The sequence below is a fragment of the Myzus persicae genome, unplaced genomic scaffold (genome assembly GCF_001856785.1).
Source record: "Myzus persicae strain clone G006 unplaced genomic scaffold, MPER_G0061.0, whole genome shotgun sequence".
NCBI classification, from domain to species: Eukaryota; Metazoa; Arthropoda; class Insecta; order Hemiptera; family Aphididae; genus Myzus; species Myzus persicae.
Genome location: NW_019100504.1, coordinates 363,779 through 389,963, shown reverse-complemented (window position 1 = coordinate 389,963; position 26,185 = coordinate 363,779). Strand labels below are relative to the sequence as shown.

General features: G+C 34.3%; 1 protein-coding gene across 1 annotated transcript in view; it reads right to left on the bottom strand.

The window, feature by feature from the left end:
• The window catches only part of LOC111028690, a 69,529-nt gene extending 43,658 nt beyond the window's left edge, over positions 1–25,871 (bottom strand). The window contains exons 1-3 of the mRNA XM_022307425.1: positions 25,683–25,871; positions 25,275–25,391; positions 17,067–17,457 (exon numbers count right to left, since the gene is read on the bottom strand). Coding sequence (XP_022163117.1) covers positions 17,067–17,373 — 307 coding nt within the window. The 5' untranslated portion in view covers positions 17,374–17,457; positions 25,275–25,391; positions 25,683–25,871. The remainder of the gene's footprint in view (positions 1–17,066; positions 17,458–25,274; positions 25,392–25,682) is intronic.
• Between the last annotated feature and the right edge of the window lie 314 nt (positions 25,872–26,185).

The window sequence follows — 26,185 nt, the reverse complement described above, 5'->3', positions numbered from 1 at the left end:
ACAAAATCAACAACGGTCATCATCGCCGCTCGCGAGTCATACGCCATTAAAATCATTACGCTCCCCGCACAAATTCGCACGATATATTATAATAATAATAATAATAATAATAATAATAATAATAATAATTACAACACCACATCTCCGGCGAAACGCCGCCGCCGTAACGACCGCGTTAATTGTACCACCGCCTCCGACTCTGCTGCAGCCGCGCGCGCGTTTACCTACACCTAACCAGAGTATATGTATATATATGTATTATATTATATCCGCCGCGTACCTATTTGTTTTTCGTCGTTGCCGCCGGCGCGCAACTTTTCTCCGTCGCCGTCGCCCCATTTGTTGGCAAACTCGTTACGCTCGCGCAACCAACCTCCCCCCTCCACCCACACACACACACACACACACACACTCACACATTATTTGTGACTACATATATATATATATACATGTATTATATTATAATATATGCGCTGTTCGGAGGAGTTTACATATCGTTTATTCGGGGCCGAGGACGTCTGCAGGTGGTCGACGGGGGTGGTGGAGGGGGCCGAAGTCGCGAGCGGATTGACACAGCGATTTATATTCTCATAATATTCTCAATTCTCATATGGGTACGATTATGCCGGGGCGGGCCCCCTTGGCGACGGTCGTCACACGCGCCGCCACACTCTCTTCTGGGACGACGATAAGGGTACGCGCGTTATAAAATAATTGAATTCACCGTAAAAAAATAAACGACGATTTGAACGACGTTATCCATTGCGAGCGAACGACCACTAGTATTATACACATGATTTAAGTTTACAATATAACTCATGCAGAAAACGTATGTGTGTGTGTGTGTGTGTGTGTGTGTGTGTGTGTGTGTGTGTGTGTGGCCTCACAGCGTAATAATCAAAACTGTCTCGGTTTTTCGGGCGGGCCCGACACTGCGGCTCTCCGTGTCTTTGACTCGGAAACAATGTGGCGACTATGCGATATCATAATTATACGTTGCAAACTTGAGCGAGTTCCGCACGTCTTGTGACGATGAGTGCGGGCACTCGTCAGTAAGTTGCGTTTCATCCCGCGCACCTGGCCGGCAGGCAAGAATCTCAGGTCGCGTCTAGACGTGACGAACACGCGCATATATAATAATATGATGACCATGATGATGACGACGATGATGATTATCTTGTACACGAGTAATAATATTATATTATAGTATTATAATGTGCGTGTTTATCGCGGGACCGTGAAGTAGACGCGGCGAACTGTTGTTCGGTGTCAAACGGTCCACTGCCACCGTCATCCGGTACGCGTTATATTATTATATACGTGACAGATTACACAGGTGTATAAATATATTAATACGGCATGCCCACACACACGCACACACACTATTGTGCACTATAATAGTGCGCTAACAATTATTTTATTGTACTCGCGGACGCGCCACCCGCTCCCGCCGTTTCCGCTTTTCCGGCGCCAGTGCCGCTTTTCCTGCCGTCCCCGCGGTCATCATCCCTCGCGCCGTTTCCGCTTCCCCCCCCCCCCCTCACCATCAGCCCGTTCCTATAATACACGACCACGAATATTACCGACACTATACACCTACTGCAGCGACTATGCCGTCACCTAGGCACTATATTATATAAACTGCTGTCGCGTCGTTGTACAGCTAGCGTACACCTTTTCCGACGTAAACTCGCCCACACGCACGCGCAAGAGAGCCTTTCTTCTTATGGTCGCAAATAATATTACACCCACACACACACGCACCCGCACACCTATTGTCGTGTTTGGCGCTTCGCACACCGACCACCGGCAAAAACACAACGGAGCTACATTGTTATTTCGAGTGCGGCTAAGGCGGCGGCAGCGGCGGCGGCGGCGGCGATGAAAAGTTTCCACAAGTCGTTAATTATAATAATTTGCACGCCGCTGTTGCTATATACCGGTGGATGCGGCGGTGGTGCTAAACTGTTGTTGTTGTTGTTGTCGTCGTCGTCGTAGTGGTAGTTGTTGTTGTTGTTGTTGTTGTAAACTCAACGACGTGTAACTCCTCCACCTCCTCACACACACAAACACCCACACACACATCGCCGCCACTACTAGTTATTAAACGACGACGGGCCGTTGTGTAAGGTGTACACACAAGTTAAACACTCTTGTTGTTTGTTGTTGGCTTTATGTTAAAACTTGATAATAATGGTAGCGGTATCTTTTTTCTCGTGTGTAATCCCGGGTAGATGATGATAATTTACCACTGCCGCGCCGCTGATAGTATTGCGTGGGGAAAATGATTTTTTAAGAGATTAATTGCACCGCCGCCGCCACCACGCACCACCACAGCCGTGCACCGCACCATCGCCGCCGCGACGAGCTTATTGTGCTTACATGTATATAATATAGTAAAAGTACTCGAGAACAACGACCACTACATATATATTATATTATATACCATAACCATACATAATATATATATATATAATGCATACCGAATAAAACAACAATGGCGTACTTAAATAGTATTTAATATGTATGATAACGCGTGTATTCGACTATGGTATGATATATCAGCAGCTTGCAAGTGTATACTTACGATATGCAGTTGTAATAATAATATAATATGTTACACTTTTTTTTTTTAAATATTATTATTCGCAACGGTATATATATCATAATACCTGTGGTACACCTACCTACCCATTATTACCACTCGTATAATTTCACGTTTTATGGTTTCGGTATGGCCTGCGTGGCAGGGCAACACAACCTCGGTATCGTTAAAGTCAGATCGCACGTGTAAATATTATTTTCGTGGTTTTAAAACATAAAATGTAAATAAAATAAAACTAATTACCTATTTAATGAAGAATATAAAAAATATATACACATATAAACGCTATAATAGCCATAGGCGGAAATCCATTAAAACGTCTTGAGGGAAAAGGTAGGATAATATTTTTTAACACCTAGCTTAGCTGCAAACCAAACGATTTAAAATAATAATAATTTACATAATAAAGCACGACAACATTTTTGATGAGGGGGGGAGTATTGAAACCTCTGGAGAATTGGCTATCCTGCAGAAAGCCAACTTCCCCTGATTTCCATCCATTTGTGATACGACTCCCCGTAAATATGATTTTAAGACTGACCCAACTAGGTCGAAAGTTTTGGCACAGCCACTAATATTATAACTTTTATAGCTTAAAAATACACTAGAACATAATAATATTATATTGTAATAGTTGTAACTGTCTGCAAGTATAATACTGATATACATGTATATAATAATAATTATAAAACAGGTTGTATAAAGCGGTAGGTATATTGTAATATTACCTATACGAGTAATAATTTGGAATACCCTATACGTGTGTTGTAATATTATGCATGAGTAGGCAATTTAAAAATGGTCGTTTTTAAATCTGTCTTTAATTGTTTTTTTTTTCAATGTTAAACTTTATTATATAATATTTATAATACCATCAAACTCCAGCCAGCTCTCGTACGTATAATACCCTAACCCTTTTATGTACACACGCACTGTGTACTACGTCTACTTCAATATACATATAATAATATTATATAGTACCTATTATATATTATAATATATATATTATACACATTATTATTATACAAGCATATTATATAAACATATATTATATACCTACCCATATATTATTATAAGTACGAGCCGATACGGGTAATTCGCAGCTACAACATTTCACCCACACTCACACACACACACACACACACACACACACACACACATACACAAACGAGTTGTGCCACCACTTCATCCTGCTCGACCTCACGGCACAGACTGCGGCTAATATTGCCGAAATAATCGCTCTCGGCCCGTCCGTCTACCGCTCGCCAGCCGTGTCCACAATATCATCGTATTATACACAATAATTTAAACGCCGATTCTTCCTCACGTATAACACTAGCTGCATAAGTACTCATTATAAGCCGAGTCCCACTCCGCGCCACCAATCGCACTATAACAATATATTGTATTGTAATATTACAATATGATGTGATCGTACTTCACCTATACGCACTGGTGAATGCGTTTACCAATTATTATAATTTTTTTCGTATGCATATTTCGTCTACGCTCGACCTGCAGTGGTAGCGAGGACGAGAAAGATATTTATTTTTTTTTTATTAGATCGCACCCGCCCCCTTGACTTCCGATGTTATGTTATTATACAATCTAAAATAACTTATGTATACGTTATTTTTCTAATCAATTTGGATTGACTTTGCGTTATTATGTATCAACGAACACCACACAGGTATCGTTTAAAATGGGTACCTATATATATATACTAGATCGGCCTCTTCTAAACTTTGCAGGTTCGATGGCTGTTCGGTTATTAATTAGTACTCCGCTTATAGGTATTCTAATATACGCCTGCCCCGTTATTCCTGCAGCACACATTCAATAATGTTAAAATAGTTTTTTTTTTTTTTACTTACGATTTAATTGTTTTTATTTTATCCCAAATAGTAGGTATTTTATTGGCAACAATAGTTAAATTATGCTCCAAGCTTGTTTTGACGGGTAGGAAATATAGGGTTGCATGGATCGGTATCGCCCATCCATGCGCGACAACACTGCGTCAGCGTTATACGCCATATACTCATTCGAAAATCGTAAAATTAACATACAATTATAATTGAGCGATCGATTGCTATCGAACAAAAATTATCAAATGTTAATTCTGTTAAACTCGTTTTAATATTATTATCATAAATTTGTTACAACCGTAATACAATATTCGTTAACCTGGCATCCGGGTGTTCACCAGTGGTTGCAGGTATATGAGTATACATATATTATAATGAATCGAGAAACAAATCAAAATTATCAAACTCATTTCGGTGAAACAATGTCAAAAATGAAATGCAAACTACTCGTATTCGACAAATTGGTTTTATAATAAATTATTATAAATGAGATATGAAGATTATAATATAAATACGTATAAACAATTATTATATTACCTATTGTAGTTTTTTTACTGCTCACTAAAAGTGAAAGAACTGAAATACTTTTTTTGCGTTACCCTATTCGTTATGGTAAGAATGAAAAAATTTACGAATTACCAAAAAAAATATACGGGCTACCAGGTTAAGTTTTGTACGTAACCACGGTCGTTTGGTTGATGAAATTAGGGCTGGGTATGATGTTAGAAAAAGTCTGCGTCGTTTTTTACTTCTGTTTTACTTCTTTCTATATATACGGTCGCCCTAAAACTAATTAACTCAACCTAATCATATCAGGTCTGGCGCAAAAAGGCATCCCTTAGTATCCCGCCATGGGGAAACTTATGCCTATTTCATGCTCTAACACGCCTTGTATCCACATTACGGGCGCATATAATGAATGGTAACCTGCTCATACTCCCTCTCTCTCCCTTTAAAAATTATTTCGTCTTTTAATTTTAAAAATTCGTCACGAAATCCTGAACGTCATTTCGCGGACGATCGATGGATACAACATAATATTATATTTTAAACTCTGTGCTCAGACCAACGTATAACGTTTTCGGCGGTATCTCGTTGTCGATATAATGCGCGTACACCATGGCGGTAGACATTCGCATTAACAAAAAACCGCCTTTATGATTGACGACGACCATCCCCTCCCCTTACTACCGCAGACTATATAATTATTACGTGCTATATATAATACGTATTAACGAGATATATAGTCGCGCTACAGTGTATATACACGTATGGTGCATCTTGGCCGATAACGGAACGGTTTTTTATTTTTTTATCAACTCTGTTGTTTCAGCGACTCGCGACGACAATAATCGACGATCTCATCATTGGCGCACAGTGTTGGTTGTCATCACCGCCGCGGTGTTTATCGACAAAATAACCCCCTCATACCACTCGTGTATAACGTCGGTCGTCTGTTTATTGCGCTTATCGTCTCCGGAGCTTGTTAAAGTCTCCGGGCGGTTGTCGCGATCCGAGTAAACAAGGAGAGGCTTTAAATCGATCGAACTTCACTGCGCAATCCCTATATCATATTGTTATTATGTGTGTGTTGTTATTAATAGTATGTGACGTAGTATTATGTTGAATATATATGATATAGGGGGCGCTAGCGATACGAAAATAAAATAAAATGTAATATACCCAATATATATTAAACATGTACTCGTATATAGGTAGTTACCGGACAGCAGCAGTTACCAACAATAGACAAAGTTTACCAACAATATAATATTATAATCACATCCATAATTTATATTTATAAAATATATTTTCAATTATTAGTGCTGGGATTGTAATGGCCTCTTAATCGCAAAAAAACCAAAAAAGCCATGAAAATCTTGAAAAACTCACTATAAAAATATTTTTAAATAGATGTGTATTTCTTACAGCAAAAATATATAAAATATTAGGAAATAGGAAAATAATATGAATCGTTGTACAATAATGAATTATTTTCAGTAGACAGTGTAATATACTAATAATTCCAAATTGGGAATACTTAGTTATCACTTATTACTATGGCCCGGGTTTGTATGCTCTAGAAACCTCAGAAATATTCACTATAAAATATGCATGTATGGTCTTATTTTGTAGGAATATACCCTATAAAATAAAAAATATGCAAAAAAAATCGATTGAAAAAATATCTTATTTTCATTATTTTTTATATGTTTACATAAAATTATATTATATTTTTTATACGATTCATTTTTGTAGTTATTTCAACATATTGTAATTTCAATCTGAAAAATTAATGTTTAAATATATGTAAATTAAATCAAATGAAAATAAATTACGATACGACTAATGTATGATTCACGAAAACCTAATCAAAAATAGATTACTACTTAAGTAACAATTGTTCCGATATGTCTCAGATATATAGGAAAACGACTTCGTCAAATTACATGGACAATAAATATAACTATAAATACCTACTTTATTTTAACTAAAATAGGCAAAATATTACATATTATGTATTTAAAAACCACAATTATGCAATAAAAATCGTAAAATACAAAAATGTGCAAAAGAAAACTTTCTATTAAGGATCTATTGAATATAATTCAAACTTGTAGCTTACCTAGCTATTTTTTGGACTAGGCTTAGAAACTACATGCAAATGCATATAAATCCGATCCCTAGTTATTATTACCTGTATGACAACCGGCAATGCGATAGTTAACGTGTTGAGTTTTATCTACTTTAGCCTTCAGGTACACGTTTGATACTATATCGGTAAACCGGAATACTTTCTCAACTTACCTCTATACTAACATGTTTTATTTTATTACAGTAATACATTCTGTACAAAAATTTATGCTCGATAGAGTAATATTTAATAATAATTGAAATTGTGGATAATGTGAAAATGCAAAAAAAGTTGAAGAAATCGAAAAATACAAATTAAAATTATCATTAAATAATCAGTTTCACCTACAACACATTTTCCACTTACAGCTTTATGTTTTGAAATACACGAAAAAAAAATGGTATTGTTTATTATAAATAATATTATATTAACGATTAGCCTATGTATAGGTAAGTGTTGACATATTCTATTAATAAATATAAATGTATGAATTGAAATCAAAAATTTAAAAATCCTTATAAACTTTAATCTTTGATTAGGTATCCATATAGTTTTTACGCTGTACACATTACGCTGGAGATAATAGGTACACAGGGTATGATGGTGACACGTTATAATAATGTACAAACATAAATTCATTATTATAATGTATTCCTCAAATATCGTGAAATATGCTGTTAAAATAACAATATGTCTATGCTTGATAAACAATCGACTGGTGAATTATGACTGAAAAGTTATCAAAATACTAAAACTAAGTTCATATAAGTAGACTAGAAATATTTTTTGTGCCTATTAACAGAAAAAATTATAAATATTTAGTAGATAAGAACACTGTTGTCTGTTGACAAGAAAATCGACTGAAAATTTGCATATGGGATGAATCTAGAGCTATAAAAAAAATACTAGAATCATTGAAGTATATAAAAATAGTATACAAGTTGTATTTTATAAAAAAAAAACAAAATATGGCTAATATATTAATATGAAAAAATTATAAATCAGTCAAATAATTTCAAGAAGTTGAAAAATACATATCAAAAACGTATTATTTTAGTATTACGGAATAATGTATCAATTAAGATAATGAATTACTAATTATTATCGTGTCTTGTTTATAATTACATTATTTATACTATACATTTATAAGTAAAGTAATAAGAAATAATAACGAGTGATGCCGAATTAGTTCAAATTAATTTAATATTATAAGTTATTTCAAATTAACCGATTAATTTATATTTGGTAAGAATGAGATCTCGTCATAAGAATAAAACCTAGAATAAAATGATGTTTTGGTAATTAGGTAATCTTTTACTCAAACCATAATAAAAATTAATAGTATTTATTTTGTAATTCACCAAAAACTGAGTAGGTAGGCTCCTATGATTGCATAAATGTGAATAAAAATCATAAAAATTATATTCTTCAGTTTGTTCATCAATTGCTGTATATGAAACCATAACACAATTAGGACTATTGAATAATAATGCTTTAAAAATCTACAAAATTTCAATTATATTTAAATATTTTTACATACATACAATTAGTTATTATTGGTGCATAGGGTTTATAACTCGTTTTTCACTCAAATGAATACAACGTGTACAGTATTTTGCTACGCCATGTGATCAATAACAGTACATTATAAACGTAGTCGTTGTTTTACGTGTGGCAATTTATAAGAAATCTAGAAGTATATATTTTTTTTAATTTTGTAGTAGTTTTATTATTTTTATATTTCTAATTGTTCAAAATTAGCAGCTATTATTAAATTGCAGTCGAAATGATGGAAAGTTCTGTAGTTGTTACTAGAGCTCCTACTGTTGTTTGTTTACAGTTCTACGTAGTTTAAATTAAAAAAAAACAAACGCAGAAGTCGTTTTGCTGTATAGTAGGAAGGTGTTGGAGTGTGTTTATCATCATTATGTTAAATTTGAATTCAATGATAAATTATTGCGTAAACTATTCTGAGTGGTGACAGGCCTACATTTCAAAAGAAATTATTAAGTTAAATTAATAAGTTATTATTAATTATTATTTTTTAGTAATATGGTAGATTAAATTGAAATTGCATGCACAATATATATATATAATTAACTTGTTATAGTTATATGGCAATATAGTCAATACCAACGTTTATAGTAAAAATAGCTTAAAATTAAACTAAATAATGGTGTATATTTAAAAAATTGAACTGTGCATACTAAATAATAATAAACGTAATCACAGCAAGTTTTAAATAGCTGCGAATAATCTTTTTTGAATTACAAGAAAATAATTAAAATGTTTATATTTTTCGTTTAAATATTCAATTTCGTCAACATTTAAACTTGGAAATATCTAAGTTGACTGCCTTGTGAATCATAATATGTGATACACGTCAAACTTTCATTTATTGTCATTAATAGTTTAATTATATTTGTCAATTTCGTCATTAGTATCATATTTTATGATGTTTATACACAAAGAATTTCTCATGCCAAGAACTCAAATAAGTCGAGTCGTTTGTGGTAAGATCAGACAAAGTGGAAGAACTGCAGTTGAATTGCTTAAAAACAAATTGTGTAATTATATGTTTTTAAATATTTTTGGATTGCTATAAGATCAACTGATGAGGAACATTGTACTTACCTGTCATTGTTATAAAAATGTAATAAAAATGTAATGAACATAAAATATAAACATTTATTTTACTAAATAACAACTTTCAAATGTATGTGATTTTGTCAAAATTTGAACTTGCAGTGCCTATTTATTTTCGATGTTTTCAATTATTCCTATATGCATAAATTATGAAGGATCCTGTTTTATATTTAGTCTTTGAAGAACTTTGTATCGATATAAATCAAAAAAAAAGTTGAACATTTAAAATACCTATAAATAATAGATCAAAAATATTTTGAAAATGTATACTACGTTCATAAAAAAATAATGGCATTCCAAAGTAACAATCAATTATATTTGCAACCAGAAACCAGCACCATAGGTAAAAGTTGAAAACTGAAAAATTGTATTGTTTCAATTCCAAAAGGTGATGAGACAAAAAAAATTTTGTTTAAAAACTTATAATTTTCATATCATTAAAATATACCTCCGCTCAGAGTCTAAAATATCAGATTTGTGAATTTTTGATTCAAAAGCGATAATTCGTCAAAATTCATTAGACTTAAAATGTAATTATAACATAATAATCCTGGCCTATACCCGCCGAGCCCCAGTATAGTATAATATCCGTATGTGGCCTACTGTACCTACACGAATCGGTGAAATGCGTGATGATCAATAAAACCACTCATTTGCAGCAATGACCCGTCTGAATTTGTTTTAATTATTACCGAACACATAATTAAACCGAATACACACCCTACAAAATATGCAGTATTCGATACAAATTTTACTAAAATGTAGGTATTACTTGGTTATCACTTATCAGTTATCACATATAATTCGAAGTGAGCACATTTATATAATATATGGGTAATATTTTCACTATAGAATACATGCATATTAAATAATTTATCATAATATATACCTATTTTACAAAATGTATTATATAAATGAATGTAAAATACTAAAATTGTATATTATATAATATTCGTGTACACTAGACAGGGCTACAGAGTTAGCGATGACGGCGATGGTGCAATATATTTTACATGCATCATATACAATATTGCTACAGGAGAAAATAAGCTTATTTATTCGTCAGCGTAGACAATCGAAATATTCCGTTTACTTTACCGTGGGCACAGCGCGAGATGCTCAAGACAAACTCGTTCACTCGAACGGCCCTCAATAATCGGGACGGGCGACGACGATATAAACGATATCCTCGCTCTCTATATATAATAATATCGGCTGCGCCGCTCGCCAGACCGCACACCGCTATAGTTCGTTTAAAAAATAAATAATACAACCGTCGTCGTCGTACTTTAATACGTCTTTCCCCGCCGATGGTGACTAATCATCAACCGCCGCCGCCGCCGCCATGTCCCCGCGTGATATTCGTCTAGCTTCTCTCTTGTTCATCCCCCATACGCTATTACACACACAATATGCGGGTTACCTCCACGCACCACTAAACCGCCGCAACTGCCCGTAGAATATATACCTATACGTGTGCATGCACGTACGTACGTATGTACGAATGTAGGTGTGTACGTATGTATATGAACGAAAGTATAGAAAGGTAAGTATGTATGCGGGCACTCGTGAAATCATTTTCCTCCTCAAACGACATTTGGCGCTAATTCACCGGGCGCTGTTATAATAGTGCTCCAACTGCGCGGCGGTATAAATCTCGATCGTGGTCGGCGGCGGTTTGGTTTGCGAGACTCGAACGTGATGAAAAACTAAGACCCGTCGAAACCGCAGCTATATTATATATTACATTATAATATAATATTCGATATTGTAATTGCATATTATTATTACTATTATATTAAAACCGTACACACACACACATACACATATATATATATAGAGGTGTATTACTATATACAGTGCACGTCGCGCGGCGCAATACCGCCACGACGTCGTAAATATCTCGTGAGGTATGCGTCTGTTAGTGACGGCGTGCCGAACGAAAAAACGTATTACAATTAACGCCCCGCAGGAGTCGTCGTCGTCGTCGGTGGCGGCAGCGGCGTACGAAGTTTTGGCGGACTCGCGGTCCCGGATCGCCTCCGACGCCGCGCACTGCTGGGACCTACCTGACTATTAAACGTGTATATAGTAATACCGGAAAAAGCGTTGTGGCGGGCCTTTTTTTTTTGCGACCGGATATTCTGATAATATTGTGGAACTCTCCGTTTCGGCGGCGGCCGGCGATTATCGCGAAGTTTAGATATTTTTTTTTTTGTTGTTGTTGACCGTTCCGCCACGTCCCGAGTCATGCCGTATCAACGGACCTTCTCGCACAGTGCACTATAATATTGTTATTATATTATTATACCTATGCTGTTATACGTATACTATTGGGTACGTTATTATAATATTACTTAGGCGGGTTACTCGCCGGCCCGCCGTCTGACTGTCGAAACGGTCATCGCGATCTGCAGACAAACCAACGCCGGTGTTCCGGAATAATCCGAAGGCCTCCGAAGATGCATATTATAATAATAACATAATAACATGTACACGTACATTATATACATCGGCGGCGGCGTTTTTGCTGCCCGTCCACAGCGCTCGCGACACGAGCGACTACGCGAAAAGTTTTCTTTGCCGTTTTCCCTCCGCGCCCGGCCTTCATCTCGTCCGTTCGCGCCTCATGAATACTAAAGCGCATCCATCATCACCACTTCCACCGCCGCGTGTGCACATAAATAAATATATATGTGTGTGTGTGTGTGTGTGCGTGTTATATTTGTATACGAAATATATGAATACGAATAACGCGCGTTACTACCCCACGCGCGTGCAACACAAACAATAACCGAGTAAATACGACACGGGGGCGGCGGCCTCCTCTCTCTTTATAGCTTACACGTATATACATATATTTATATTATATATACTCCACTTGCCGCCGCCGGACGTTGTTGACTAAAAACCGTAGTGATCATTTAAACTGTGTCGGCTTTTAATTTACCCCGGGCGACGACGACTGCTTCTGCTGCAGCCACTGCTATTATATGGTATATTATTACATCGCAATAATAATAATAATAATAATAACAATAATGTACTCTACGCGCTAGCGTATCCATAATACATCGTGATATTCTTATTATTGTAGTTTTTTTTTTGTGCTTTTTGTTTATTTTTGACTTCAGACAACAAACGCCGCCGCGCCGTGGCGGATTTCGCGTTTTTCATATATTACATTATTATTGCGTACACCGCGGTGTCCTCATCTCAATCGTTGCACGCCGCCTTTATTTGCACATACGCCGTGTGTGGCGGCGGGCAGGGCGATGGCGTGTAACGCGCGCACCGCAGCAGTATATTATTGTGTATATATTTTCACGTACGCACCGGTGCTTTTCTCGTATTCTGTCGCACACGGCGAGCGGATGAAATTGGCGCCTGACCGGGGGAGCGAGGGGGGGAGCAGCGACTCGGCAATCAAACGCGGCTGCCGACGATGATGTAGATCGACATAAACTAACCTTCACCGCCGCCGCCGCCGCCGCCCGCCGTCCGCCTGCAGCGCGTACGTATCGCGTCGTGGCGGCGTTTATACGTACCTATAGTACCTACCTACACACGTAAGTTGTCGCCTCCATTTGATTCCTACACCTCCACTACTCGCCTCCGACGTGTACGTATATAATATATATACTTGTGCGTGTACATATATAATATATATATATATATATATATAGGCATGTGTGTCTGTGCATATATATTTATGAAAACGCTAAACGTATTTACTCCATTCGGTTCGTCACCGTCACTACGCCGCCGCCGCCGCCGCCCCCCGCGGTAGTTTTATCATTATTCTAGTAGTTTACGACGCGTACGACAGCGGTTCGTTTAACAAACAATAATCCGTTTATTTTTATCGCGCTTGTATGGTATTGGATTCGTCGTATACTATATTATGTCTATATTTATTATGCACTATACCGCACAAAATTTGCGTCACACACTGTTGTACGAATGAGCTACACGAGACGAGGTACCTGTTTACCTAAATCGAGACCGGTGAATTGATTCCGGGGCAATTACGAGGTATGCATGAGTTGATTCTCCCCTTTTGTTGTATATCAGTAAAAAATGAGAAAAAATAAGTGTTTATGCGGGAAATGGTGCACACATAAATATTATACAACCATAACCTCAATATGTCCTCAATGGCAGATACCAATTTTTGTAAAAGCGATGAGTTTCAAATGTTTATCTTTCCCGCAATAGTTCTCTGGTATATTATGAAAAACAATCAACTGTGACAATGATTGACATCATTTGATAAATAAATTGAAAAAGTTTATTCTACCTACTCTTAAATAATCATGTGAGCATAATGAATTAAAATATGACGATTGATCAAATTTAATATAACTATAATAAAAAAATGTTGATTAGATTGGTCAGCCAACTTATCCGTGGTGTCTCCTGGAGGAGAATGCTAATAGGCTGAAGTTTGAGAATCAACTATAAGTCTGCTGCAGGGAATCAATTTATACGTCCTCCAAATTAACTCTGGAATCAAATCACCCCCAATGGGGCACCTACCTATGAAATAGCTGGTATATTTGCCGATTATAACCCCTGATTTATCGTGACAGGATTGGGTAGATTAGGATGTCATTTATAATAAGTGTTAAAATTTTCATAATTTTTTTTTTTTTGAAAAATAAGAAATCAAATTTTTAGGTAAAACTATGGTAAGAATTAAGTAAATATCTGTACTTAGCTAATTGTTAAGTGGAATATTTTATAGAAATATTACTAAGGTACATCGTATATAAGGCCAGGGAGCCAGAAAAATATTTAGGGGGGTTGGGTGTTAGAGTATAAATATGTTATATTATATAATAAAATATGAAAAAATAAAAATATTATTTAAATTAAATTAATCTTTATTTAAAAAAAATAATACAATTTCGGGGGGGGGGTAAACCCTACCCCCCCGGCTACGGCCTTGATCGTACATTATACAAATAAGATCTAGTGATGGTTTTATAAAATAAACCAAAAAACACAACATTTAAAAATAATATTATTTTCAATATTTTATTGAAATATTTCAAGGAAGGGGAAAGTTTCGAGTTTGAAATATTTCAATGTGGAATATTTTATGCTCATATCTCTACTCAGAATCTTAAGAGATATACGGCAACCATGATTCTATACATAGGGTCTGTGCTCTATATGGGAGACCAGATAGGGTACTATTTACCGTTTTAAAATTTCACACTATACTTTCATTCCCAGCAAACACATGAATCGCTCCATCAGCGATTCGATAGTAGTTAATGGTTTTTAAAAGACATTAGAAAACACAGAAGTGTAAAAATATGCAACGAGCTTAGTATAGAATACAGTATAACGACACAGGTTAACATTGTGAAATGTATTAAATAAAAGGTCTGAAAAACACGATGTGTAGAGACACCCTTCTGTCCATGGACACCACTTCAATCCGTTCTACTCTGTAAGAAAAAAATATCCATACATTTGTGCAGATATGTAAGTATATCTATAGAGTATGAATAGTAAGGAAAATAAGGCTAATAATATAGCATCATAATATGATAGGTAGGTACCTGTGTAATTATATTTTATCATATAACACGAGGTCCTACAGTGGGCTTAAAGGGATATACGCTGCGTCAGTTCTCTAATTTAGCGCGAATATATGTGTAGCCTGTAAGAGTACATGGTTAGGAAACGGGAAAACATAGGTATATAAAAACATATGAATGTATAGTATAATGTATACTTGTTCAGAAGTCAAAATATGTGAAAACAAATTAATTCCAAGGGTTATTTATATCTGAATACAGCATTGCAACCACATACAATAAAACATATCAGTAGTTCCTATCATATACCTATTATACAATTATAATACATAATAAACCATGAAAATGATCGAAAAAGAGATAAATAATTTTTTATACGAACAATTGTAATTATAACTTTAATTTACCTAAAACTTGATTTTTAAAATCCATGATTCTCCAATTAATTTATGAAATTCTAAACTATTATTATAAATTATGTGTGATTTATAAGGATTATCGACTATTCAGAGATGTCAAAAAATATTATACAAAAAACTATGTTTACAATTATGATCAAGAAAATGAAAAATCACAGAAATAGCGGTGTGCAATATGTATACACATATTATTTCTGATTTCATTCTTTTTATTGACTGTGCAGTTTTGTTATTAATAAATACATTTATTGTGAATTTCTGAAAAAAGTGATGGAAAATATATACCTAAAATACGAGCAAACTTAATATAAACCAGATGAAATTTCCAGTTGAAACTTCAAAGAAAAAGCCAAAAGAAAATTCGTATTTCTAAAATAAAAGTCTGAAATATTTATTTATACGTTTATCTTATCTTGAATATAAAACTACCCATATAAAATTAGACAGTGATTTTTTTTGGCAAGTGCGCGTGGTATTAAACGTTCCTGGCCACGTCACTGATGATGTCAAAATTGAAAATTGAACAGTTAACTGCATTTTATGTCATTGTCAGCATTATTTGAAAAAATCTAGTAAAACTATAAACTTTGTTTAAGAGCAGGGAATTTAATAACATGATTATACAGTAATATAGAATAACGACATTGCAGTAAACACATTTTTAGAATTAGTTTACTCTATAATATACACATACTATAAGCTTTGTGAGTCTAAATATGACTTAAAAGATAATAATAATAATATCAATAGTCGTAACTGTAACAAGACATAATTTAACTCTTAGCATTGAGAAAAAAATATTTTCCTATGTAAATTTAAATTATTGATGAACCGTTGTGAACTTATCTCTTTGCCATTTACATTTCAAAATAAAATATATCTTTCATTTAATTTTTAAGGGTGTAAGTATTATTCAATAGAGATCAAAATTTGACTTGAAAAAATAGGTATTAGCCTACATACCTGATGCATAATTGTATAATAATATTAGTCGAACGCCTGTGTCTTATGGATGTAAATGATAATATTGAGCATACTATATTGTTAACGCTCGTCTCTATTGTCAGTATAATAATGTGTACTATAATTTATGTAATCATTAAGTTTCACTTAATACTTTAATTTGTTAATATTATCTATAATATCTTCATAGTCTACAATAGGTATATCGTTTTATACCATATTATTATAAAAGTCATTTAGAATTTGGCACGCTACAACGGTAACCGTAGGTCCGTTGTATATACCTACACATAATGTCGTATAACACGCTAACACGGAAAACGATATACTGCATGCAATCGCGTTTCTGAAAACTATCGTAAATCGAATCTCTAAAATTACCTGGATCGTCCTGGTCCAGCTGATCTTCGCTTTCCTCTATGGTGCTGTCGTCTTCGGCCGTATTAGCCAAGTCGTCATCGTCGTCTCCATCGTCGTCGTCACTCCCGGAGTCGTAACTCGGTTCCGAAGGGCTATTGTTCGGATAAGTTTTGCGATCCTGCGCCGCCGACGAAAACCGTAACGGCATCGCTGGCGATCCCCCTCTGTCGGCGGACGGCGGCAATCCCAGACTCCGGACTCCGGTGTCGACCACGATGGACGCGATCAGTACCGCGGTACAGAAGGCCGTCATCGCGTACGTCGTCATAATAATGTTATACAGCTAGACGTATCGGCGTTCGTGATGGCGATGTGTCGTTTTATTTCGGCGTGTACTCGTCGATGCGTGAATCTATAATCAATAACAAATAGCGAAGGGTGCGGTGAGACGACGTATATTACGTAATATATATATATAATATTAAATATATAGATGTGGGTGTGGGGTGTGCGTGGAAAAAATAAGACGAAAAAATTGTTTATAACGCAATAATAACCCGATTTTTATCGGCTAAACAACCGTTTTTTGGCCACTCGCCAACCGCCGTCGTCCGCGTCGCCGTCGCCGTCATTACGATATAGTGTGTTGTAGGACTCGACCCCCCGCGAATCATCCCGTCCGACACCCCCCCCCCCGTGCTTACCCGAGCCCTCCAACGTATAATAATAATGTATACTAGGTAGATGCGATTGTCGCGCACGCCGGCAGGCAGGTCATTAGCGGCGCGACGGTGCGCGGTCGACGCATACGAGCGTTTAGACCGGACATTGCCGCTGCCGCGGCTCGCAAAAGGATATGAGAATGGAGCGACGTATGCGCAACACTTCCGTATTAAACCGCTCACGCTGACGCTATCAGGCTCTCGTTGTGAGCACACACATGCACACACTTGCGCGCCTAAATAATGCATTGCTATCCGTTTGTTTGCGCTGGCGGACGAAAAATATACAGATACGGCCGCAGCGACATGGCATGTACATCACAAATATATTATATGATGATAATATGATATGCATATATTTATCACGTCGTATGCGCTATAATGTTGTGGTATACAGAGTGATTCGCCGCCTAGCACGCTCGCCCTCTTTTTTCTTCTTCGATAATAATATTATGCAGTTATTCAAAATCTGGTTTTCGAAATTTTTAAATCTACTAACCTGCCTATACTCGAAGACAGCGTATTTTAAAGTTTTCAAGATTTGTTGGTTCTATACTTTGGGAGTATCAAGTATGGACCTACAAATTTTTGCTTTTCGTTCTCATTCGAAGAAATGAGAAGAGGGTCCTTCTCTTCTAAACTGTCTACTCTAAATTATTTAGCTGATAGATATTTTTTTCTGAAAAATTGTATTCATCAAAATTTAACTTCAAAACCATGGAACCTACAGTTTTTAAGTTTTTAAACTTTGTATATAATAAGGATAATTGATCCATGATAACGGTTAATGGATTTAAAAGTTATGGAGACTATAATGGTGATCCGAACATTTTCATTGGTGATTAATTAATACATCAACATTTTAATTTATAAAAATGGTCCAAGTGACCAAGTGAAATAAATACTAGATCCAATATTATACCCATCTATTTTATTATTTTGTTTTACCATTTTTAAAGAATATTATCTTATTAATGTAAGCATTCTAATAGCTGAGAAACTATTAGTTCAAATTTTAAATTAGGTACTTAGATAAAAATTTAAAAAATATCTATTAAATAATTTACAGTCAAACAAGAAGCTGGAGAAGGGTGAAATAAAAAAAATGTTTTAAGGAAATAATAGTGAAACACCCTGTATGTAAATATGAGAGTGTGTTTATATGCGGGTGTGGGTTTATATTATGATCACCACGTCATTATTGTTATACTTGTCAGATACAGTAGGCACCCCATCACGAGAAGCCCGAGATATAAGCCAGTGGCGTGGAGGTGATGACTTAATAATAACATTTACGATTACCTATATTCATAAATATATATAATATACGACGTGGTATACAATTAGTTTTATTTTTTACCCGGCTGAACTGAACTAGGATTATATTACATTACATTACACTGCACAGTGCACGTTTAAATAAATAATATAATTTATTATATTACACTCCATTCCAATACATTGGTTTTATAATGGATTTTTAGTTTTTAAAAAACTACCTACGTAGACAAGTGCAGTTCTAGAAACATAATGTCGTCTTTATTACATTTTCTTGACTTTTGGTGAAAATCGTAGCATAGAATCGTAGAAACATACGAAAAAACTGTGTATGCAATTTCCTATAAATTTTCCATCAGGTCGTTAAACGTCCCGTATTCGAAAACGCATTTTATAGAAAGATATAAAATTGTTCTAAAATTTTCTTATCCTATATTTTTTCATTAGAAATCGATAATAGATATTTTTCAGAAATTTATAAAATAGTAAACTTTACATTGTTTTGTAAAAACTAACCAAACTTACTGAGAAATGATCATGAATTTATTATATGATTTACCATGTATTTTAAATACATTGCAACTAAAATAAAGTTAAGGAGACTTAAAATGTTCATTTATATTATACTACTTTTATAAACTTAAAAGTTTGATAGTTAAATAATAAAATTAATTTGTAAATTTGAATTATTTTTATATTATAAAATAGGAAAAACTACTAAAAAACTCTTTAGTATCTTTGTTAGAATACAATATAAATTAATCGTTGTTAATATGATAATTATTCACACCCATTCATGTGGTTTACCCAAAACATCTAACGAGGACCTAAAATTGTGTACTGTATAATACAACAATAATCGTATAAAAGAATACCCGCTGTTAAAATGTTAACCTTCGATTATTATAATTTTTTTTAATTCAAACATACATAATACATATATAATATACACTTCGCCAAATAAATATGCTTCGAAATTATTTAATGCATTTGTATATATAGGTACTGTGTACACAACTATGTAATAACTAATAACTATACTGCAGAAAAAACGACTAAATATAGTCTGTTGTCAAATTGTGATGATAGTATACGATACATACTATGTTATGGTAATATATTTCATTAAAATAAATGACAAGTATCTAATTGTTATATTGTTATAATACACCCCATCATGGCACCACATAACTATATCCACACATGTCAAATAATATATTATAATTTATAAGTAATAATCTAAATCATATGCGTAGTATACAAGTATAGTAATATTTGTATAGTTTCTTTAAGGATCACCTGAGCTGGTGTGGTATTTTATTGTTTAAAATAACTTTGTTTATCGATGTATATAAATATATACATAACATATATATTGTAATATTCCAATACACGTCTTCTGGGACAATTAGTATTGTGCATATAACATAATTTTAAATGGTATACAAACAAATAAACTATTTTCATTTAATTATATACGATTTACTATCATTTTTATCAAATAAATTACACCTGACCAGTAAAGGTTGTCTACACACGTGGAGCTGATTTTCATAAGATTCTTAGTTATAACTTATAAGTTAGGTAATAAAAACTATATGGCAGTACCTAGCAATATTTAACACGTCGTTCGATTGGGCGTGACTGGTTCTGGGTATATTCAGCTAACGTATGTATACACCTAAATAACTTAATTTTGTGCGTTTTCACCTCCCCAAATTTTATATTCGGTACAGCACTGCGTAGGATTACTTTTATTACTATATTCGTTGCTGCGGTCGCTATCCCGCATATACAGGCACTATGGATGATACCACCAAAATTCCACTACCACGCGAGCTGGTTTCTCTCCATCCGCTGACTCTGCTATTGTATTTAATGTATTAATGTATATAATAACAACAACTATAAAATAAGGTAAATAATATTAGTGACGGTCCCTCGAGAGTGTATGCTCGCGTCGTGGATTATGCGGTTGATACTCGTAATTATTATTGTTATATTATGCTTATGCTACTATATAATATAACAGCTATATTACGACTAAGTCCATGTAACTTTATTCTGACATATCCACGTTATGTATACGTCATTTATATGCGTTAATATGATATTTTGTTCAACTAATAATTAGTAGGTAATTTATTATTAATTAAAAATCGAAATGGCTGATTTGGTTAAAAAAAAGAAAGAAAATTAACAATAGATGTTTGACAATAGAGGTAATCTGTTGATACTGTGTATATGTGTATGAATGTTAATTGTATATATTTCTTTGCACGTTCACCAAAACTGGATTGGAGGGAGGGTTTACGGTGGCGAAGCAAAAAGCCATAATATAATAATAACAATGACGGCAGTAGTAAAAAAAAGTACTAACAGCAGTATAGCGACGGCAGTAAAATAATAATCGTAAACATAGTAGCAGTAGCATAGTAGGTCTTATATAGTCGGAGGGTGTGGTGAAAAGTAAAACAGAAAGAGGAATACAGGCAGAGGGGCCGTGAAGGTAACATTAACGCCGAATAACAGTTATTCGAGTGAAAAAGTTTTTCTTCTCGTGCCTAAGTCCGGACACATGGCATTGTTATATATTTCGATTTTTGAGTAAAGTAGTTAATACTAGTATCTAGCACCCGCAACCTGTGTTATAAAAATTGATAGTCATACATTAAGTTAATATACATAAATATCTTTATTAGGATACACTGTTATATTAAGAAATGAGAGTTGAGAATTGGGAATTCAATACGACAATAACGCGTTGGACATTATAGCTTCTGTATCTTGTGATAAATTATTTTAACCAGTTAAAATTAAATGTTGGATACACCACCCTTGATGATTATATTATATAATCAAGATAATTTATATTATTTTATATGTTAAACTACAGAGTACAGAACCCTAGAACATAAAATGACATTGTCTAATATGAAATTAATGAAATCGTAGACACAGGAATATTTGATGTTATTAATAATTATTTATTACTGTTATTAGTTATTTCCTTATTGGTAGTATTATATATTTACATTATAAACCAACCCTAACCGCGAATATTGATCTTATGATAGTAGATATGTGTTAATCTTTAATTTTTTTTTTACTAAAATATAATATAATGCTCAGAAAAATGTATGAAATCTCAGAAACATTGATTCAGCACCTAGTGATGTCGACAATTTCAAATAAACATAAAGAAATGAACGGTGAATAAGTATAATTAAGATTTAACTTTTAAGTAAACTGAATTCTGAACAAAACCAGTATTCTATTCCAATAATTGCCGTATTCGAATTTAAAATAAAATTAGCACTTCAAATAGAAACCACTTATCATTTTTTCCCACATTAAGATAATTAAATAATTTATTGTATACATTTTAATGTATGTACTATGTATTGTACCTACTAGTGCTACCAGAGTTGTAACATTTTTAAGGGCGAAAAATGTATAAATATGTATGTAGGGGTGCTAAATATAATTGCCCTAAGCCCCAAAGAAAGTTAACACGGCACTCAGTCCTACTATGGTAGTTATGGAATTAATAAATTTATACGGATCAGTGATAGTTTGTGAATAGTTTTGTCTTCAGATTATGAAATATGTTAGAGCATGTCGATACATAAGTGTGTTAATTGTAAGACTTGTTTCTTGCTGAACAAACACACACACACACACACACACACACACACACACACACACACACACACANCACACACACACACACACACACACACACACACACACACACACACACACACACACACACACACACACACACACACACACACATATTGCAGGTGAATGTAACTAACAGAATTTTCATTTTCATATATATCCATTTTATATGAGGCCTGACACGTTTGATTGATTGACACAGATAATATATTTAAATTTAATGAGCATCAAATAATAAAAATAGTATTAAGTATTTTCAATGGTTAATCCATAAACTATGAACAAAATACATATTTTGATGCACCAGTACTGTTATACAGTAATAAGGCACAGTTAAAATGTACAATTTTCTTTTAACTTTTAATATATTTAATTCTAAAAATGATATACAGTTCTAAACTAGAATTTAAAAAAAAAAAACGTTAATATAATAATAAGCATTGTACTATTATAGCTATTTTGTCATTCTACTTCTATAATATTAACGATGATTGAACTCCAGGCCCAGAACGTAATAAATCCGAGTTTTAAACAAAACTATTGCGTTTTGCAGTATAGGTTTACTAATTATTTTCACTACTAATATAAATCTATTGCCATCTACGTATGTATATATAAGTATATAAGTAACAAAAGTAATTCAAAATGTATAACACAACATTATATAGGATATATATAACGTCATAGTAAGTTAATTATGTTTCAACTAAACAAGAAAAGAGAAAATTTAACGGAATAGTGGAAAATAAAATCGACTCGTAAATTTTAAGCCAAGAGAGGGACTCACATGTTGTAAAAATAAAAATGTGTGAATGTTTATCCAAAATTGGTCTAAACGAAAAATATCCTATTTGTTTTTGTTTGTATACACATTTTTTATTTTATTACTTAACCAGCTTACCACGTACGTATTCATTCCTTAAAATATATTTTTTCTCATCTCATTTTCTATTATTCTGTACACTTAAACAGAAATAAAAAGAATAACAAAATTAAATTTCGACTGTCACCATAAAAAATCATCATGAGTTATTATTTATAATATATTTCAATGAAAATTTAAATTTGTACTTCATAAAATAGAAGTTTGAACAAAGTGTATTTTAATTTATGTGTTTGATCACATTGTTTAATAAATTTATAACATTATTATTATCAAACAAAATTTAAGACATTGTTACGGTAATAAAAAATATATATAATTTAAGTCCTAATATCCAAGCAATTTGTTTCTTATTAACTGACTTAATGAATTTGTATACTGAACAATACAATTATACTTATTTCATTAAAAACTTTGTTCTCTGAAAAAGTATGAAGAATTATTATCTCGAGCAATTTAATATTTTACTCGTGTCGTCAAGTTTTTCGTTTGTATGATTTAGGTATATATATACATAATATATATGTGTATTATGTATTTATATATATAATAATGAAGGTATATATAACTTCGAGGAAAAAATATATTAACGTATTAAATCTAGTATGTCTCACACAATATGTAGCGATTGATATTGATAACAATAATAAAAATATTATATACACTGTATCATTACTATAATATTATTATAGCAGACCACCGTTAAAAAATGCTCAAGAGACGGAACGCGGAGAGTTAAATTATGGTATTCAAATATTATAAATTTATAACTATTATATTGTCTATGGGGGCCGACGTTGTTACTAGGTATTTATTTATACTATCACGAATAAAATATTATATTGACCTCCTCCACCGTTATTTTATTATAAGGTAGCAAGTAATAGCCACGTCCCGGACGTTGCGATGTCGAGACCGGGAATACTACAAAAGAGAATAATATAGTAGCTGTAATACGAATACGTCGCTAGCCTCCTTTTATTTATTTAACTTTTGATTTTTATTTCTTTCTTTCTTTTTTTTTCTTTTTGTGGGAGCGTGTGCTTACATCATATATATATCTATTTATACACACACACACTCGCGCGTGTGTACACTTATATATATATAAAATATATAATATATATATAAACGGTAGGAGATGCAGCGGGAAATACAGTAGTAATAATAACAAGTGCGAATCTCTACTGCGTGTTTCCGTCGTTGCAACGATAATAGTAATAGTAAAGAAATAAAAGAGGAAAAAAAGTTTAAAAGAAAAATAATAATAAAAAAAAAAAGTTTTTATTATTATTATTTTTTTTTTACGTGTAAGTATATATAATATAAGGTACAACACGTAGCGATAGTTAGCCGGCGAGGGAAGTCTTTGCGGGCCGGCAGTAAACGTCGTCGTCAACGGTGTAACGGTGTACACACACACTACATAATAATATAATATAAATATCAAAAGCAGAGAAACTCTATTTTGTTTGAGCACATTACATAGATAATCAATTGCGCGCGTAAACATTATACGACTCAATTACACGTACGGCGTATAATAATAATATTACTGTAGTTGTACGTGGATAAATTATTATTTTGATATTATAATATTATGAGTATAGTGAGAACTACGATAATATTATTATCATAGATTAAAATTAATGCACTACTCACTTTAACCGCGACCGGCGTGCGATCCATCATCGACGTCGAGCTCGTCGCGCGATCCCTCGACGCTGCAGTCGTCGGCCAGTTCAGTCGTCATTGCCGTGGATCGTTGCGCGGGAAAATCTAAAACGACATCGTTCTTTTTTTATTAAGACGTCAAAAAACGTCGAAATCGTCAATCGCAGCTGTGGTACACCATAGGTGTATTATTGCGTAATAATAATAGTATATTGCGCGCAAATTATAATACGTTAAAATTTAAATTTATAGCGTGTGTGTATAACTAGGTGTATATTGTCGTTAAATTTTGAGGGGAAATAAAAAAATCTTTTTCGTAATAATTGATCTCACGCGTGTTGATTTAATAGTAATAACAATGATAACTATGCAAATAATAATATAATATATGTGTACCTATTTCATTACTCATGATAATAATATATGTCCTGTGGGACAGTCATAATCGTTGGATAATATCGTGCAGGCGGCGTGTTGGGTCGAACGTAAGACGTATATATTATTATTAAAGTCGTGGAGACGCGACGGCGTGCGCTGCAGTGCCGAGGCAGCGAGCACCTCGTGACTCTGCGGACCGACGGTTGGAGGGAACTGACGACGACACCACGTCGGACGCTCACAACCGAACCGATGCTGCCGCTCGCCCGCCCGCCCGGTGACGGCAACACGCGCGCACCGCTCCTCCGGCCGCCGTCGGTGTACCCAGCGCCGCGAACGGGGACGTTCCGGCCGGCGGCGGCGGTGGCGGTGCCGTCGACGGTGGAAATTTAACGGCCACGGTGGTCGTCGGCGCGACGCTCTTCCGGTGCCGATCGCCGGCCCGCGGTCCGGTCCTGCCGCCGCTGCAGATGCACGGTATACCTACGCCGCGAGTTAATCTCCGCCGAAGAACGATCGCG